This window comes from Ciconia boyciana, chromosome 1 (assembly GCF_034638445.1).
Source record: "Ciconia boyciana chromosome 1, ASM3463844v1, whole genome shotgun sequence".
NCBI lineage: Eukaryota > Metazoa > Chordata > Aves > Ciconiiformes > Ciconiidae > Ciconia > Ciconia boyciana.
Genome location: NC_132934.1, coordinates 181,937,449 through 181,956,698, shown reverse-complemented (window position 1 = coordinate 181,956,698; position 19,250 = coordinate 181,937,449). Strand labels below are relative to the sequence as shown.

General features: G+C 34.8%; 1 protein-coding gene across 4 annotated transcripts in view; it reads left to right on the top strand.

The window, feature by feature from the left end:
- The window catches only part of TDRD3 (tudor domain containing 3), a 119,110-nt gene that overhangs the window by 41,143 nt on the left and 58,717 nt on the right, over window positions 1–19,250 (top strand). For 3 of the 4 annotated variants that reach the window (XM_072850111.1, XM_072850113.1, XM_072850112.1), the window contains exons 2-5: window positions 3,494–3,578; window positions 6,812–6,877; window positions 16,241–16,401; window positions 18,554–18,695. In XM_072850111.1, coding sequence (XP_072706212.1) covers window positions 3,494–3,578; window positions 6,812–6,877; window positions 16,241–16,401; window positions 18,554–18,695 — 454 coding nt within the window. Of the gene's footprint in view, window positions 1–3,493; window positions 3,579–6,811; window positions 6,878–16,240; window positions 16,402–18,553; window positions 18,696–19,250 lie in introns of those variants that run through there. The other variant, XM_072850114.1, reaches the window with a different exon arrangement.

Sequence of the window (19,250 nt, the reverse complement as noted above, 5' to 3'; positions counted from 1 at the left end):
GGATGTTGTGAGGCACTCGAGTGAATATGAGAGACACAGAGCTCCAGGGCTGTTCTCTTTGACTCTAGAGGAGGTTTTTGTAGTCTTAGGTTTTGTTCAGGGTCAGATTTTTTTCCTTCATCTAATACAGAGAACAAAAAGTTTGAGTGGCCTTATGCTGTAAAGGTCCTACCATCAGCATATCGCATACCCTTATTAAGAACGGACAGAAAAGGGGACTGTTTCCTTCAGAGCTTGGAAAAAGAATTTCAGACTTTATAACCTGTATGTTGCAGGGGGAAGGATTATGCCAGTTGAAGAGTTAATTTTGCCTGTTGTAACTCCTCTTTCATACTTGAGAGATGTAGATACTTGTTTTTCAGTATAAATACATGTATTAAAACAAATTTTTAAAATAAGAACTTTCTGTAAGGTTGTGAAGAAAAATATAAACATTTATTTGGAGTACTCATTGCTGTATAGTCTGTATAAGAGTATTATTAGGGCAAAATAGAAAAGACTGACTTGATATATACTAGTTCCAAGCTTCTGTTAAGGAAGGAGAAATCTCTGTTTTGGCTACTTCTGGTGTACAGTGTTTTGTGGTTGTGGTTTTTTCCCCAACCAATTCCTGACCATTTCTGATGAAATCTGTGCTTTTACATCCTGTTGCACAGAAGCAACACCTCACACATTATTGGAAAACTCTGCTATTTTTTTTTTCTCTTTTGAAGTTCTTCAGTGTAGTTTTGCTGAGATAGTTGTTGATTTGATCCTTCTTCTTGAAAGTAATTTTGATCCTGAGATTTGTTCTTACAGATTTAAGTAATTTATGCTTTCATGTAATAAATAAAAACCAAACCAACCAACCCCAAACTATAAAATATCCCCCCACTTTGATGTTCACAGATTTTTCTTTTTTGAAGACTGTTTTAATAATCATGTTAATCAATCTTTTGCTGAAAAGCTTTAGTGTTTGCTTAAATCAAGCTAACAGATGTCCCTGATGGCATTTCATGATTGGTGCCTCTGTTACGTTGGCAAATATTTCAGTCAGGTGGGCAATGTTTCTGCGAAGTGCTGTTGCTTAAATTAACACAAGTCAAAAATGAATAGTCTTTTCCAGTGGGTTTTTTTATCCTTCTGTCTCAAAAACCTCCAAAGTAATGAGACAAGCTAAACTGAAAAGTTATATATAAATTTATACATAACAAGTTATAAACTGAAAATTTTGACTAAAGCAGAGTGGGATTTTGACACCTGTGATGCAGTCTTCACTTTGAAGTGAGAAAGTAAAACATGACTCAGCAGTGAATTTGGTGATAGCAGAATTAATCAATTTTGTCCTATCTAGGGAAAGTTTAATTCTAGGTCAGATTCTTGTTTACTCATTGTGCAAAAATATTTTTTTCTTGCTAGAAAGTGGTAGTGCTTACGTCTAAATACTAGACTTAAAAACTCTGTAAGAGAATTGCTGTCCTGCTAGCTTCAGTAGAACTGAAGAATGACTTCATTTACGTTAGGAGCAGAAGAGGAGGAATCTTTCCATGACCTGCCCGACAGTCTGAAACTCAGCTTATGGATTTTGTACTCCCCTCCCTACCCCCACCCCCCCACCCCCTGGTATTGAATTTGTGTTCAATTTTATGTTGAAGACAACAGAAGATACACTTGTAGAGTTTATGATATTGCTCTTTCTAGGAAGTCTATTGGTGTAATTAAACCACAGTTGAAGCCCTGAGAGTAGGGTGGTGCCTGTAGGATGTATCTGTTCTGGTTTTCTCTGGCACAGAGTGGGAATGCTGTTCTATTTTACCTTCTGACTCCAGCTAATGAGATCTCTTTGCTAATTCCACAGTAGTTACCTGAATCTTCACAGGTCATAGTACTCAAGCTCAGAGTCTCTCAGCTGGGAAATCCTGCATTCCCATGCAAGCCACCAAATCTTGCCACCTTATTCTTCTCAAGCGTTTGCCTTTTATATAAAAAAATAGGATTGTTTCTTCTTATGTTTTTATATACGCATTTTTTTTCCTATTCAATGCATCTGGGTTTTGGGTTGTTTTGGTTTTGTTTCGTTGGTTTTTTTTTTTTTTTCTTTTCTTTTGTGGTGGTGGTCTGGTCCCTCAGGATTTGCTAGATGTCAGTGTCCGACTTGAACATTTAGATCCCATCAAGTGTCTGGGTTAGAGCCCAACTGGTATCATTGATTTGTCTGGGAACACTGGCAGGGCTGGAGAAGGTGATATTAATGTTACCTGGGCTGGAGTCAAAAAGGCCTATCAAATGTACTTTCCTTCAAATGTTTTGCCTTGTTTATATGTTACACTGTGGATGTTATTTTCTTTAAAAGGAAGTATTTCTTGAAGCACTCAGGAATATTTAATATTTCCCAACGTATATTAAGCTTTCTTTCTTAAATCATTCTTTTATTCTTTGGGGAATGGTGATTTCTTGGTAGGTAGTTATTTAAAAGTTATTTGGGCAAGTACTGTGTTTCAGACTGAGTATCTAGCAAATATCAATTATTTAATGATTGCTGTGATGTCTTTAAATAAAATGAAGAGCTGTGCAGAGAAGGCAGATGGCCAGCTACAGAAAAATGAAAACTGGGGCTTTGCATAGGAAATATTAGGCAAAGTGAATAACAGATGTCACAATTTCTTACCACTCAAGTTAAATTTATCTTTTTTTTTAAAGTGTTTTTGGAGGTTCGAATAGATCAGCCCTTTTCAATTGATTAGCTGAAGCCATTTAAAACTTCCTTAGTTTTCAGATGAACAAATTTATTGTATGTTCACAGAATTTTTGCAGAAAGGTACTGATCCTGGACTATCACCATGAAGGTCACAAATGCCATTTCGAAATGTGATTGTGGAGGAGGTTTTCTATTCTTAGTTAAACTTTTTCACCGTATTTGACTATTGGTACACTGTAATGCACTTCGACTTTTATCAGTTGCCTTGTAGCCCAGGCAAACAAGACTATATTTTATAGGATGGCAGCGTTATGTGCCCAGCCCTTTGGGGCTTAACCGTACAGTCTTGCTCTGTAGAAACAGATGTGGTTGTGTTTTGTGTTATGTGTGGGATGGGTTTTGTTTGGTTTTGTTTTGTTTTTTTCATTGCAGGTGCATGAGTGAAAGTATGCCATTTACACCAAGTAAAGCCCAAATGGTTGATTTTGAAACCAGGTTCTTATAATTTAGGGTGGGTGGAAGGAGGTGGGCATGAGGAGGGTAGTGTTACCCTCTTTGACATAATCAGAATGATGGCTGTTGTTCCTTTCTAAGTAGACCTTTTTTTTTAATTGTTTAGAAATTATGGAAGAAGAAATCTCTTAATCTCATCTCAGTGTAAGGAAACTGATTAAATGAAGTAATCTTCCAAGTAATTTTAAATCTGTGCTTCACCGGCACAAAAGATACAAACTAAATACAATAATCTTATATACAAAAAAAGTTTGCATAATAGATACATCATGTGATATTCTATTTTTTTATTTTCTTTAACAGGTATCTTTCAGATGAAGGAATTGAAGCTTGCATGAGTTCTTCCGAAAAAGTCAATACAAATGACATTATCTTAGTTGCCCTTAATGTAAGTTTTGATTGTGAAAACTTTTTTCTAACAAATCATGCTAAAAATGATATATCTAATGGCTCAAGTATAGGTTTGTGTGGCTAATAAAGTGTACTTTTGTCTGTGTGATTTACATAAATGACAGAGTACCTACCCCTCTCCTTGTGTGTATAAGCTCTGAGCTTCATTTGGAAATGATACCTATTCCAAACTGTGAAACCTGGGGGAGAAAAATGAACATAACTTGCAGTAGGAAAATATTTTTATATTTATGAAATGTAAATCTGATGTCAAAGTACAAGCAGTAATAAAATCAGAAGTGTTGTGTACTGACATGGGTATAAAATTGTAGTACAAAATATTAGTTTGTTGGGATGAATAAAACACCCTTACTTAGTTTAACTTCTGGATGTGATACCCCTTAAAGCATGTTCAAACTAATGGTGAATTTTCCGCTGAGGTGTATGTACTTACATAATTACAAACAGATTTTTTGATTTACTGTAAAAATCTGGATTAGTAATCGTTATTCCTGCCAACAAATAAGCATAAAAATATAGAAGATAGAGAAACAACTTGGAAGCAATAAACTTTAATACTTTTAAGGACTCGAGAAAAGTGTGCATGTGAATTCCTTTTTTTTCAGAATTTTAGTATATACATTGTTGGTAAACATTAATAAGTCTGCTCCCTTTCAGTAACAATGAAAAGAGGGTAGCTACTTAATCCATCTATTTGTTACTTACTTTTAATTTATTCTACCAAAATCCTGAGGAAGAGTTTTGAGAATTTTACATTTTCTTTGTTTATAACTTCTCAGTCATCCATACTCAGAAGTTTTAAAGCTTCTTTGCACTGTACATGGATTTATATAAATTTCTTCCTTTGTAATAACTATATGTAGTTCAAAAGGGAAAAACAATGTAGCAGAATGCTTAAGAGAAAAATATTCTTTTTTTAATCAAGTTGTGAATGAGAATTGTTAGGGATATTTTGTCCATCTTCGAGATTCAACCACTGTTGGTTTAAGATGGTAATCTGAAAAGAATATCTCCTCTGCTCCTTTCATTTGTTCTTTGAAGCAGTTGTTCGATCACTCATGTATGCATGCACCAATTGATGTAATGAATTTGAGAAGAAGAAAGGCAAAATTATAATGCAAAAGTGTAAAAAATGTAATGCAAAACATGCAGAGGGAAGCATTTCGTTTCTGGACTGTAGTAGCATGCCTATATGTATCTGAGAAAACATTACAGCTTTATAAAAACCCAAATATAATACTTCCAAATTGCTGGGTATTACCCTGAATGTAATTATATGTTGGAACAAGTGCTAACGTGATCACTTGTGCATGTATGTGTTGTATTTTCCACTTGTTTGATAGATAATAAAAATAAAATAAACCAGAAATGTTATGCGAGTACTCCAAAGCCACTTTTAATTGCTTATCAATATTTTTGTCATTAAGTCAGTTGTTTTGATGCCCAGAAGATTAAATTGCCTGTTGGTAATTTGATCTTGACATGGTATCAGAAGTTCATTCCCCCTCCCCCCCCGCCTTTATTCTTACAAGGGTAAGTAGGGAATAGCAGTGTGGCTTGAACGACAGGATAACAGTGAATTTACATTCCAGCTCTTACAAATTCACAAATTCTTTCCTTGACTGCTAGAGACATGTTTCAGGCAGAAAAAAAACAAGAAGTCAGCTGACCTTTTTTGTGTGTGTGTGTGTGAATTGCTTAAATAAGTATGAAATAGACATAAATGTATGCTCAGTCCTTCAAATGTTTTTATTTTGTATAAGATCTTGTAAAGAGTTTGTAAAAGTTCTGTCCCCTTCCTGCTGCTGTGATTGCAAAGTACCTTGCTGGAGACTTGTCAATTATATGGATATGGAACATGTGGGAACAGTTTATAGGAGCCTGTGTGCTATTCAGAAATTAATAACTGACAGATGACAGATCAGTTCCCTCAGGTGGGCTCACATGGAAAACCAAATGTGCTTTCTTATCACTATCTATGGCTATCTTGTGCAACAGAAAGTGGGTTAAGCATTCATCCACTCTATAGATACTCAGACTAAAAGAGCATCTCTACACTTAGTTTTCTATTTATAGGGTGCTAGTGTTTCTCACTGAAAAACAGGATAAACCACTTGTTTACAATGTTTTAGATACTAAAATATAGTGCTGCTCAGTTCTAGATTAGGATGCTGCAACAATAGTTCATTGGCATGTATTAATGGCAAGTTAGTGTACAAGTTCTAGTAGTAGTTACATTTACCCCTTCTTCTTTTGGAAGTGTTTATGATCATAATAAATAAGGAGGGTTTTCAGCTTCAGTACAGTAATCTGCACCAGCATGTTGTATTTGAAACAACAGGCTTATTTCAAGCAATGGAGTTTAGAAAACATAGGTGTTATAGGCTGCACTGCTGTGCTTTATTTTTTTTTCTTAACACATATAAATGCACTAAAAACCTAATGTGTCAAGTTTAATCAGTTTTTATTCTATATCCTATTTTCACATGCTGCACCTTTTAGCTATCCAATCCATCCTTTTGTCACACATCACCCTGATCGATACGCTTGTCCAAACAGTGTTAGGTGAGGAAAGTGCTTTTGTGGAGATTTGTTCCTTTGATTATATGAATTCTTTAGTTTAATGTTGTAATTGGCCATGTTGCACAGTTGCTGAATAATGTCGTGCAGCTATCTACCTCACTTCCAAAAGAAGTTATCAGACATTTAAGTTAACTGTCCAAAACCAGGACAGTTAAAAAGCATTTAATGGAAATAAGATGTAAGCTTTTACTCCAGGTATAATTGCAAAAATCATCCCAACCTTTTATGAAGGATTTGTGCATGTAAAAACACACAAACTAAAACCGCTTTTTTCTAAGTGCCAGCTGGAGAGTGAAGAAAGGAGTTTACCTCTGTTAAACGTCAGAGTTAAATCTAATAATTAAACATTGCTTAGTCATTTTTTTCATCTATTAAAAGCATTTTAATCATCTTTGAAAATGTGCTTAAAACAAGAATATAATTTAAAAAGCCAAAGGATTTCTTTTGTAAACTTTTTTAGTTGTTGAATTTTTTTCATCATATGCAGTTAGAGGGATGTTTTTTATAGTCTGTAAATATTCGGCATTATGGAAGAAATACCCTTCTTTTTCCTATCTTATGATGATAATTTTTTTTGAAACAGGATATTTTAGGTTAATATTCTCTTGTCTTCTGTATTAATTTCAGACAGATTTAAGAACGATTGGCAAGAAATTCCTCCCCGGTGACATCAATGGTGGAAAGGTGGAAAAGGTAGACAATATTTTTCCTTCACTTCTTCTGTGTTCTGTGATTTCTGTGTGATGACAGCCTTCTATGGTGCATTAATCTGGTTTTGTCATTGTTGCACATACAAAAGAACCCAATATTTGAGTATATTTTAGATAAATATATGAACATATTAGTTTGCCCACTAGACTTACTAAAGAGAGGACTCTTTCTTCTTTATTTCTCAACTTTGAAATGCTTAACTAAATGTAAACAATCCTAGCAACTTAATTTATCACTCAAAAGTCATTTAACCTGTTTGATCTTGACATGGTATCAGAAGTTCATTTCCCCCCCCCCCCCCTCCTTTATTCTTGCAAGGGTAACAAAGCAGGTTATGAATAAAGCAGCTGTATGATTATGATACATAGTGATACATGTTGATGCTGTATTCCTTGACTTACTGATATACATGATTGTAGCTATACACTTTACGTAATTTACCTATCACTGTGTATCCTATAGGTTATGTGGATAAACCATGTTAGATGTATAACACTTTATATGCTACAGAATAGTATTATACTCGAAACTTGGATGTCCTAGATTTTTAACAAATGCTGTATGTTTAGATAAAAATTAAATTTGGCCCCTTCAGTACCCCCTTCCTGTTTTCTTCCTTACATGCAGTTAAGAGGGTGGATAAATGAAGGAATTTTATTTTAAACCTAGTAGTAGTTCTCAATTCAAATCGTTATCCCTAACTTCCAAATATTGACAGTCTATATCACTGATGTGAAAGTTCTGGGGAAACATTTCATTACTGTTGAAATTCAATAGTGATAAATCAAAGCGGGTTTGTTTAAAGAAAGCAAGATTGATGAGAGAGGCTGTTAAGAGCTGTTCAGATTTGGTTTTTCTGCTGATGCTGTTGTCTAAATGGAGTGGTGACTGCTGTAAACACTGGCTTCTACAAGAACAACAGCAGGAACATTACTGTCAGATACGAAGAGCCCACTTGAGAGTGAGTGTATTGCAGGATCATAGTTTTTAGCCAGGCAGCAGTCTGTGCATGCAACATATTACTTATTAAACTAACTTTCTGGGAAAAGTTTTACTAACTTTATTTCTTACTATGTGGAGCTATGTTTTTTGCAGGTAATACTTTAAAAAAAAAACAACAAAACCAAAACATCTGATTGTTTACCTGTTTAGGTTTCTGAATAACATGCTGTTCAAGATACTTCAATGCTTAAATAATTTTTTGCCACCTAAAAGAATTTGATTTAGCTGTTTCTTACATCTATGATTTTAATATTTTTCTTCCTCTTCAGTATCGTGTTTTTGAAATACAGAAAACAAGCAAAATAACTGCTTTTTATGGCATCGCTTTTTGTACTGTTCATATCTCAGTTGCTTAATTGGAGTATTACTGAATTTTTCTTTTCAGATCATGTAATATTCACAAGGTCTAAATGTAATTCTCCAGACTATTAAGGTTGTATGTGTGGTAATGCTTGCCTTATTTAGTTTTGCTGTTGAAACATGATTTCAGTTCAAAGTGACTTTAGTTGTACTGTTTTTTCATAGTTTTGTTGCATTATGGTTGGATTTCTTTAGAGGTAGTTGTTCAGTTTTCATTCATCACTTGAGAATATACCTGGTAACTTGTCCATTTCCTTTAGAGAGAATGTTTTCTAAATTTCTGTTGTCATTACGTAGTACAAGTGGATAATTAAAGGTAGAAGCGTCATTAATTTCCTCGAAGCTTTGATGGACGTTATATATGAGAATGTACTCACATGCTTTAAAATGCTTCCTTCTAGTTTAGCTGCTCAAGTCACCACTTGGGTTGTTCATGTTTCTCAGCTCAAACTGGAGAAGGTGCAATTGTGCCGTTTGTTTCCACAAAATACAAGACCTCTGCACAAAAATGAGGGATGTGTGCTTGAAAACTGTGGTGGTTAGTGCTTTGAAATACCTGTGAGATAACCGCTACCTTTTAATAGTAAAAACCTTCTGCACCTGTACACACACAAATACATCTATATTTTGTAAAACTGAACATCTCAGAAAATGAAAAGGTGAGAAAAATCTATTTTTAGTTTAATTTTCAAGGATCCCTATTAAACTTGCTGCTCTCCCCTCAGTGTATGTTCTGCTTTGTGTTACTCTGTGTCCTTTCGAGGGTTCTAATTTTTGTTACTGTCAGTAAAAAAAAAAAAAAAAAAGAGTTGTTACGGAATGGAGCTTGATAAACTTCCACATGAGGTTGTCTTACAGTTGATGGAGATGAAGGAGTGGATAATAGGATTGAATGCTGCAGGAATTTAGTCCAATCCAAACTTTCGTTTTGAAAGTTTGTTTAATTCAAAGTATTTCTGTTTCCCAGATTGTCGGATTGTTGAGAGAGATCAGTGCTTACAGACTCCTTCAGTTTTTAATGGTTAAATAGTGAAAATACAGAGGAAAAGGGTATTTTTTTTTTCTCTTAGGTAATAACTTCTGACAACAGCAGCAGGAATTTCGAGAAGCTGGAGGAATCAGGCAGGACAGAAGAAAACTATGGTCCCTAGTGGTCTTTAACAAAGGAAAGTGTTTGTGTAATAAATGGTATTTGTTAAATCCTAGGGACGTACATACTACTATAAGTCTTGTTAAGGAGCCAGGATTTTTTACATGTGAACTTCTAGTAAAATTTAGTTTGGTCTTTATTTGGATCATACTGGATCAACAGTATGATCCAAATGTATGATCCAAAAGTATGATCCAAACAGTATGATCCAAAGACAGTTTGGATCAACTGTCTTTATTTGGATCATAGATCTTAGAAAATTATTCCAAAAAACCGCAAACCAAACAGCTACAAGCTGTTTGCTGGAGGATGATAATCTTTCAGATTTTGAAAAGCAGTAATGATTGCACAGAAAAAGCCTGTTTGAGAATGACTCCTATTTATAGTTTTTAGCCCAGGCTATTACATAGTGTACTGAGTCTTTGCTTTCTGATCTGTAGTGTTTCCTTTTTTTTGAGTAACATAAAGCAAATCTGACTACTTAATAAGTGCTGCTGTTTAGCTTGCAATGTATACAAATACTTTGTTACAGAACTATGTGTTTATAAAGGAGAGTATTTGCTTTAAGCAAGTAAAGGATACAGCTGGGACAGGAGTGACTTCTTAATATAATCTCTCAGTGGAAAGTAGTCATTTATGGTTCAGAAATGCTTCAGGAAACAATAGAAATTATATGCTTCTACTGTTCCTCTCATCCAAGACTAGGATCAGTGTTATTTATCTGTATCGTGAGAACATGTGATGTATTTGTATCTTGCATAGAGAATAACTTCATTTTGTAGTATTAGTGTAATAGGCAAATATTTGCATAAAAGCTGGGATGGAGTCCTAGTGTGAAACAACATGGGTATTTGACTATTATAGGTGGTTATCAACTTCAGTCATTAATACACAGAAATGTTTTATTCACTCATTTATACCCGTTTTGTATGGATTTAAAAAAATCAATATTACCAGCGTTAACCACAAGATGGCCACATTTGCACAGGATTTGAAAAAGCAGAACCCTCCCATTTCCATCTAGATGACTATATACCATAAATATACATTAAGTATTTTTAATGGAATAAAAATGCAAAGAAGACTATAAAGTTATAATGTATAATTTAGTAATGATGTTATGTTTAAGGCATAACTGGTTTTCTTTTGAGTATTTATGTTCCATTACAATGGAAACATTCATTCCAGAAGAAGTATTCAGAAAGGATTTAGTTTCTGAGCTCAGAGAGATGCTTTCTGAGTACCGACAGATTGATGGTAAGCAGTTAAAACAAGCTGCCAGCGATTCTAATTCCTGTTTAAGGTTACTCATACACTTCTCAATTTCTGTCTCATTACTTTAGTACAACTAACTGTGCTTTGTTGCCTTTTAGTGTCTTTTTGATTGTGGAATTGTGGATTTTGGTTTCCTGCAGGCTTTTTTTTTTTTTTAATTATTTAAAGGATGATCAGATTTGCTGTTCCAGTTACAACTGATCTGCATTTAAGAAATAAAACAAAACCCAAAACAACCCTCCAGTCTTGAGGTGCTCATCTTTACCTTCCAGTGAGAGTGATTGCTACGTCAGATCTCTTGATATAACTGTATTTGAAACTGCATGTGTCAGAAATTTTCCTATGTATTTTTAGTTGTTTGTTTGGTTTTTTTCTAGTTGAGATGATTTTGACAAGACTATGTGTGTGGTAATGCTGACAGATTGAACTGACTCGTAGTCTTTTTAGAAAATAGCTGTTTGGCAGCCTTAGGTAAGCTCTGGGCCCTGAGCTCTTCACCTTGATCAGTGTTGTGATTGTCATCTTAGCTCCTCATGCCTTTTTCAGGAGCTCTTGAAAAGGCATGTTTACTTCCATGTTTTTGAGATAAAGTATATAATGTTAGATATAATAAGCTAAATCTTTGTAAGAGACTGACTAGTTTTTGGTTTCAGACCAGTTTGAGTGTGTCAAAGCAATGCTCCTAGGAAGACAGTGCAATAACAGTCTTGACAAGAGTAGAATATAGTCTAGTTGCTATATTGCAAAACTTGTTGAAAATTATTAGCCAGCTATTGGGCATTGTTTGAAACTTTGTCTCTGTAACTTAGGGATCTGAAGAGATTGATTTATTAGAACATTATTTTCTACCTTGATGACATGGGCAAGTATGCGTGTAGATATTTTGTGACCCTAGCTTGATCTGGAGCATCTCCTCTCATTCTAAGGATGGCAGTAGTGGTTTAATCCCTATTTGTGAACAATAATGTCTTAATTGGCAGACATTGAGGCAGGTGTAAGCACTGTTTGAAGAGCACTGATACAAAATAGTTTTACTGACTTTCAGGATTTGCTGGAGAGGCTATTGATTTGTGGTAGATAGAGGTGGTATTTCCAACTGTTGATCAGTTAGTCTCCTCCAGTCAGTGTGTGTCGTTAATATTTCAGATTTTTTTTCCTGAACATGCCGTGATGTAAGTACATAGTTTCATTTCTTCGTATTGAAGAAGCCTATAAATTAAATACATATGAGTGAATGATGTTTTAATTAATTTAAACTATGTCCAGAAAGACCTGTGCATATTCTGTCATATGATAGTGTGTCTTCTATCATATGATCTATCATATAATTCTATCATATGATTTGTTTACTTTGGTTTTTTGTTTGTTTGGGTTTTTATTTGTGGTTTTTTTTTTTCCCCTTTCCAAGAGTCATGTGTGTTCTTGAATTAACACTGATGGGTTTTGTGGATAAAGAGGAAGGAGTGGGATGTGGTATGTCTCAATGACTTTTTATTAAACTTCCATTTCCAGTCATTCCTCTTATGCCTCTTTCTGCTATTTCAGATTTCAGATTCTGACTTACCCAGTAGTTTTCCCATACATTAATGTAAAACCTACAGTATGAACATTATAGTGGCATTATATAGTACAAGATATTATTATTTTATTTTTCACCTTGAAAAAGTAGGCAGAGCATTAATTATGGGATCAATGATGGATAAAGCCAGTCTTCATTCCTCAACTCATTTAGCCTATGTTCTGTAGTCTTAACTTATTTGCATCCTTTAGACTCTAATCACTGAAAGCTGTTTATACTACTACTATGGCACATAAAATGCAATTTCTTTATTTTTCTACTTAGTCTTTTAGGTTTTTTTAAGTCATCTGAACCGCTTTTCATAGCATTCCAGCCTTAACATGTGTGCAGTTGCTTGTCCAGTTTGTAAATACTTCTGGATAGAGCAAGCTACAACTGTATTATTTGGAACTTAAGAATGAAGGCATTACCTAAATAATAATATGGGATTTTATACAAGAAAACAGTCACAGGATCACAGAGTGGTTGAGGTTGGAAGGTACCTGATGAGGTAATCTGGTCCATTGCCTCTGCTCAAGCAGGGCCACCTAGAGCCAGGTGCCCAGGACCATGTCCAGATGGCTTTTCAGTGTCTTCTAAGATGGAGACTCTACAACCTCCCTGGGCAGCCTGTTCTAGTGCTTGATCACCCTCACAGTAAAAAAGTGTTTCCTGATGTTAAGACGGAGCCTCCTATGTTTCACTTTGTGCCCCTTGTCATTCTCCAGGCTGAACAGTCCCAGTTCTCTCAGCCTTTCCTCATAGGAGAGGTGTTCCAGTCCCTTAATCAACTCTGTGGCCCTTCGTGTCCAGCTTTGCTGTCCATCCTGTAATAAGTTTTAGTCTTTTCCACAAGATCCATGGAAAAGTTAGACTTGATGGGCCATTGAGCTACACTACAGTGGTCCGTCAGTTAGTGTTTTAAGAGTGCTGGAATTCACTGCTGTCTCCATTATGGGCTGTTTGTTAGGGCTTCTGTATTTGTGTATTTAATTTATTACTTTTTCACCCTCTCATCTGTTTTTAATAGCCATTAACCTTTACAAAGCATTGTAAAATGTACAAACCTCTACAAAGCCATTAATCTTTACAAAACACGTATCCTTTCATTCCAGATATTATTACTGTTTTGTCAAATTGCAATCCCTTTTTTTTAAAGGGCAGAGGTTGTAGAAGTGTTGAAAGAAAGAACTTGCTTTAATCACAAGCCTATTGCCCATTTTTAGAAATAATTAAATTGATCTATCTGATATCTTGAAATGTTTTCTCTTTCTTCCCCCTCCTGGAGGGTGGGGGTGGAACCCTAGGTGATGTTGAAATTGTCTGATATATTTAGCATTACTGTACAAAGTGTTCAAAGTGTTAGTAAGGGAACCAAAAGCTGCATTTTTATAATGGAAAGGAACTCGCAACCTTAATAGTCAAGATATAACCAGCCTTACTACTTAGGATGCTTGATAATTTACTAAAAATTTTTGTTTAATAAAGAAAAAATTGTCTCAGCTTTTTGTATATGACATTCAGCACCTGAGTGCTGAAGAGGTTTCAGATTGGCTGACTCTGATTAAATGTGTAAGTGTACCTGTTGATCATAAGTTATATGATTTTTGTTTATTACAATATTTTTTTTTTTCTGGTCTTGGTTCTCACAATGAGACTTAAAAATAGTCCACACAAGGAGTACTCACATAGGTCTTCTGGATTCACCTGGAATCCAGTGGTGGTTGTCCTTGTTCTGCAGTAAGACTGACTTTCTTTTCTGTCACTATGTGCTCATTTTATGTGATGAGAGGGCAAATGAGCTGAACTGGGACTGGGAGATCTGGATGCTCTGAGGTCCTGATTAAGTCCATAAAAATAATTGTGGTGTTAATGTGGTGTATATTTGGGAAAACTACACTCTTCCATTCCTCTTTTGCACCTGTTTTCTGAAGTGACATGTAATTTTCTTCGTTAAAGAAACAGACACTATTGTCCAAGCTCAAAAAATGTGCAGCTCTGCTTTATTGTACTGTATGCTTGACACTTTAGACACAATACCCTGAAGATATTGGCATGTATATTCATAGTTAGCCTAGCCCTCGTTTCTTTGCACTCCAGATTTTTTAAGGGATCTACCAAACAATTGTTTAAAACCAAAAGCAAATACCTAGAACTAGAATTTGCTCAACATTTGTGAAAGAAATTGTCATTATAGTAAAGCTACTATTCAGCTGAGTGACCAACCTAGCTGTGGTTAACTACAAATGCTTCTCAGTTGCCTAGTGCTTTTTGTCTTTACTTTGAAAACATTGTGTAATGTTAAAATAGTAGCACTGGTTTATGACAAATGTGGACTTTTGAAGCAACCCCTAAGTGCGGCACTGTGGTTCATTCATTACTATAGAAAGAATCATTCTGTACAAAAAATCTAGAAGAGAAATTTTTTTTTGTGGCTTCTTTGCTGTAGTTAACCAATAGAGGAGGGTAACTTGTTTTCATACTATACATTAGATTATCCAGTTTTTCTTCTGTTGAAATAAAGGCAAAAAGATTTCCATTTTTATGAGAAACAGTATTAGTCTTTTAATTGTTATTGAAAGAGATAAGATTTAGTCAGCATTTACTAAAAATACTGTTGTTCTTCTTCATGCTCTTTTCTTCAAATATTCAGTATTGAAAAAAGATATGGAAGCTTCTAAGTTTCAGTAGCTTCCAAATAAACATAACTTCTTCAGCTTTTGAGAAATCCTCCATCCCAAATACTGTATTTTCCATGGTTCAATTTGAAGTCATAGATGATGCAGGTGCCTTCAAATTTTAAATTTATTTGAAAGTGTCAAGAATAGGAAAATTACGTAGAAATTTTCATTTATATTATTGACTATTGTCTCAAGATCACAAAACCATTTAAGAAGTGAGCTCTGCGGGGTGCTGCTTTTGCTCCTTTTAGTGACTGTTTTCCTCCTCTTTGTAGTACAATTTCATGCTTTAATGATGTTCCAAAGCATTTTCCTGTCTCTTTTGTTCTCATCCTAAATAAAGTTCCTGTATCCTCATCTTCTAATTTATGTAGTTTCACTGCTTCTATTATTTTATTTATTCATTTCTATTTTCTTAATATATAATCACCTCCTGGTTATCTGCTCTCATTTTGTGTTCTTCTGGGCTACTTATTCTGCTTCTCAAAGGGAAGAAGCTGATGAAATGTGCACTTTTTCCTCTTTTCTGCTGTCTCTCAGGTGCTAGAGATTAGTTGAGCGGCAACAGATTATTCATTTGTATTTCTCAGAGGGGTCAGAATTACTGTGTACTCAGCTATAGCCCAAATGTGATGAAGTGGTTTGGTTGGTTTTGATTTGGTTTTATGGTGGTGGGGGTTTTTGTTTGTTTGGGTTTTTTTTTTGTTTTGGGGTTTGTGTTGTTTTGGTGGGTTTTTTTTTTGGGGGGGGGGTAACATAAACTGTAGTGTGTATAGAAGGATATGCTGCATTTTTAGGTAACCAACAGATAGTGATGTCCCTTGAGGTTGTTATGTTCTGATTTTATCTCTGTTTGAAGAAGCTGTGTTTCTAGTTAGTGTTTGCAGAGTGGTTGTACTTGAAATGTACTCTTGATACAACCAGATAGTCTTCAAAGCTGGTTGTTTCTTTCTTTAGAACACTTTGTCAATGAGACCCTGCGGTGCAGCATGTGAAATCTTATCTGGACTTCATAGTACGTTGGAAGTGACAATATTTGTGGTTTTGTTTGTTTGTTTGCCCCCCCCCAACTCTTTTCATTCACTTCTTTTCCATAACTGGTATCACAGGGATGTATGAAGAATCACAACTGTTTCTCTAAAAAAGCCATTTTTATCATGCTTTAGAACATATAGTACATGAGTGACAGAAATTGAACATGACTGCTTGTTAAAATTAGACTTTCCTTTGCCTGGGGGCATCTGTTAGTGTGTCTAGATATTACAGTGTGTTTGCTTCATGGTGTTAACAGTTTTGTCTTTTCTGTTTTGCATATATAGCTGGAAGGGCCATGTGTTCTGCAAATACAGAAAATACGCAATGTTGCTGCACCAAAGGATAACGAAGAATCTCAGGCTGCTCCCAGAATGTTACGTTTACAGATGACTGATGGACACACAAGCTGTACAGCTATAGAATACAGTAGCATGTCAAAAATAAGGTGAACAACTTTCTTTCCAAAGTTTTGCTTTGATACTTAAATATCCTTAAAATAATGGAATTGTCCTTAGTAATACATGGAAAAATTGCTTGACAAAACAGGTTTTCTTCTCAAAATTTGTATGTCAAGGAGAACCTTAAATTCAGCATGCATGAATTCAGTAACATGAATGTAATTTACAATACCATTTATGCTGAAGTACGTAATGGAAGAAAGTGAATTTTTGCAGCCATCTGCTGAGTCAGAGTTGATACGGCACACAGTATTTTGGATGTGTACAAACTTGAACCAAATTCCAATTTTTGGTAGTAGCAGATCTTTTATCTGACTTTGGTAGCAGGAATGTCACAGGCCTGACACACCTAACTTAATGCAACTAGTGCTGTTTTACCATGGGCAAGGCTTTAACTTGGATTGAATTAGTAAATATTTCTTCAGTTAAAAATGAAGAGTAAGAGAGCTAATTACTGTTGAACGTGGGGATTTTTTGTGTGTTTGGTTATGAAGATGCTGAAAAGTATCTCTAGTGTTTAGTCTCTGGAGTCATGGTGTGCTTTGCTCTTCACTCTAGTTCAGATTACTTTGATTAAAAAAAAAATAAAATTCTTCCTCTCTCTTTCTCTGCTAGCTGCAACAGTTAGATACTTCATTTTTAAATGTCATCTTTTACTGTTAAACTGCTCCTTCTGAGCAGGAGCCAGCTTGCAGTTTAGAGTGATGCTGTTTTAAAAGGTAGAAAGCTTAATGATATTTTAATTTTAACTTGAGCCAGCAGAACTTGGAATATCATATTCCAACATGAATATAAGGAGAGCAGAAAAGGAAGGCTCCTGTGTAAGTAGATTCTAGATCACAAAATACTTATAAAGTAAGAACAGCCAGCAGAAGACACAATTTGAAAGCTTTTAGGTAAAATCTCAAAAATGTCAGAGAACTTATCACTCTGTAGTAATGATGTGAGCTCTTCTTTTCAGGTAACTTTGTATGAAAATGTAATTTATGTTGTATGTGGTTCTTTCAGGTTTGAAGTTGGACTATTAACCTGGAATAATATGCTGTTTCAGTACATAGTGTTTCTTCAGATAAATAAAGATCACAGTTTTCTTTTAATTTAGAAGTTCTTCATGACTAGGGTTTCCATTTAGCTCTCCCCGCCTTTGCATAATTTTCTTTTTTTTTTTTTTTTAAATTTCTTTCTTTCTTGCCTATTTTTTCTGATCTCTTTTTCTTTGCTTTTATCAGAACAATACTGAAAATTCATTAATATTGCTAAGGTTAATGCCACTAATGCTGAAATTGGCTGACTCCACTGTGAATGTTCCTCACCGTGTGATATGGTCCTGTGATTGCAACGATAGCTTTAGCATATTTTAAAGAGGTTATTAACAATCAGTTACAAGGTTATAACTGACTGTGTCCTGTTTCTCACAAGAAAAATCATAGTTTCCATATTGTGCTGCTTGTCATATCTTTCAATTACGGGTTTGAGATGCGTAATTCTTTTATGCATCTGCTGTTGTTTTTCATAGGGTAGATTCACATGAAAAGAAGTTAAGGTACCTCCTTGTGGGAGTTGACCACAGAGAGCATCCATATGTTCTTTAAATGGTAGAGTGATGAGAGAAGCAGCACTACAACATGCATGTTTTTTGTATTTATTCTAGTACAGTCCTGGCTGTTAGTAATATACAGAAAGCTGCTTTTCTAACAGCTCTTTATTTTTTCCTAAGTTAAATGTCTAAAACAAATGAGATGACTAACCATCTGGAGATCCTCTATTAACTATAAATGCATCCTAGGATGAGGAACTTAGACAACTGACTTTGAGATGTTTTCTGTTAGTCTAAACAAATCTCATCCTTAGTTTAGGCATTGTTAAATTGGATTTTAACCAAACAGACAATTTGCAAACATTCATCTCTGTTAGATTCTAATTTGCAATGTGGCATTTTTATGTAATGAATGGGAAGTGTTCCAATAAAGCTATTGAAAAGTGCTGTGCATAGTGAAGGAATTATTGCAAAGGTTTTTGATGCTAATTTGTTATTATGAAATATGACAACGGTAGAAGAATAAGAGTAGAATTTTATGGTTTTGGTGGCAGAATATTAATAAACGTATTTGAAATATTTGGCTTTGTTTCTACTTCTAGCCTGAACACTCCTCCTGGAACAAAAATTAAGCTTTCAGGAATTGTTGAAGTGAGAAACGGATTCTTGCTGTTGGATGACAGTAACACAGCAGTTCTTGGAGGTGAAGTGGAGCATCTTATAGAAAAGTGGGAATTACAAAGGGTGAGGTAACACCACTGGAAATGCTTGTCTTACAGGATGCATATTACATTTAATGACATAAAGCTTTATGTGTTGACTGTGAACTTTCATGTGATAAGCTTTTAGAACTTTACTGTCCCAATATTTTTAGGGATGCAGCCAAATATATATAAATAGATCTTATGTAAAATGTTGCAAATGAAGAAATTATAAGCGATCTTTGCCTGAGAACTGATTCTTTTTGTAGCCTGCAAAGATTGAAAACTTTCATCAAATGTATTAAATTTATTTTAGTGCAGTCATGGGTGGTTGCTTTCCTAAACAGTGTGTTTGGTACCAAAATATTGAAGAATGATGCCTTTTACAGTTACCGTCTGCAGACTATATTTTTGAGGCAAAAAAAATATAGTAAGTGTATGGAAAGCGCTGAAGTCGGTAACCTTAAGTATGAATTCTGTATTGCAGATTTCATCAGTGCTTTAAGTAAATTTGTAATTATAAAGACAAATTGGAGGTTTTAAAATCTATCAACAAGTCATAAATGCTTGTAAGCCCCTTTACTCTGTTTAAGCCTGG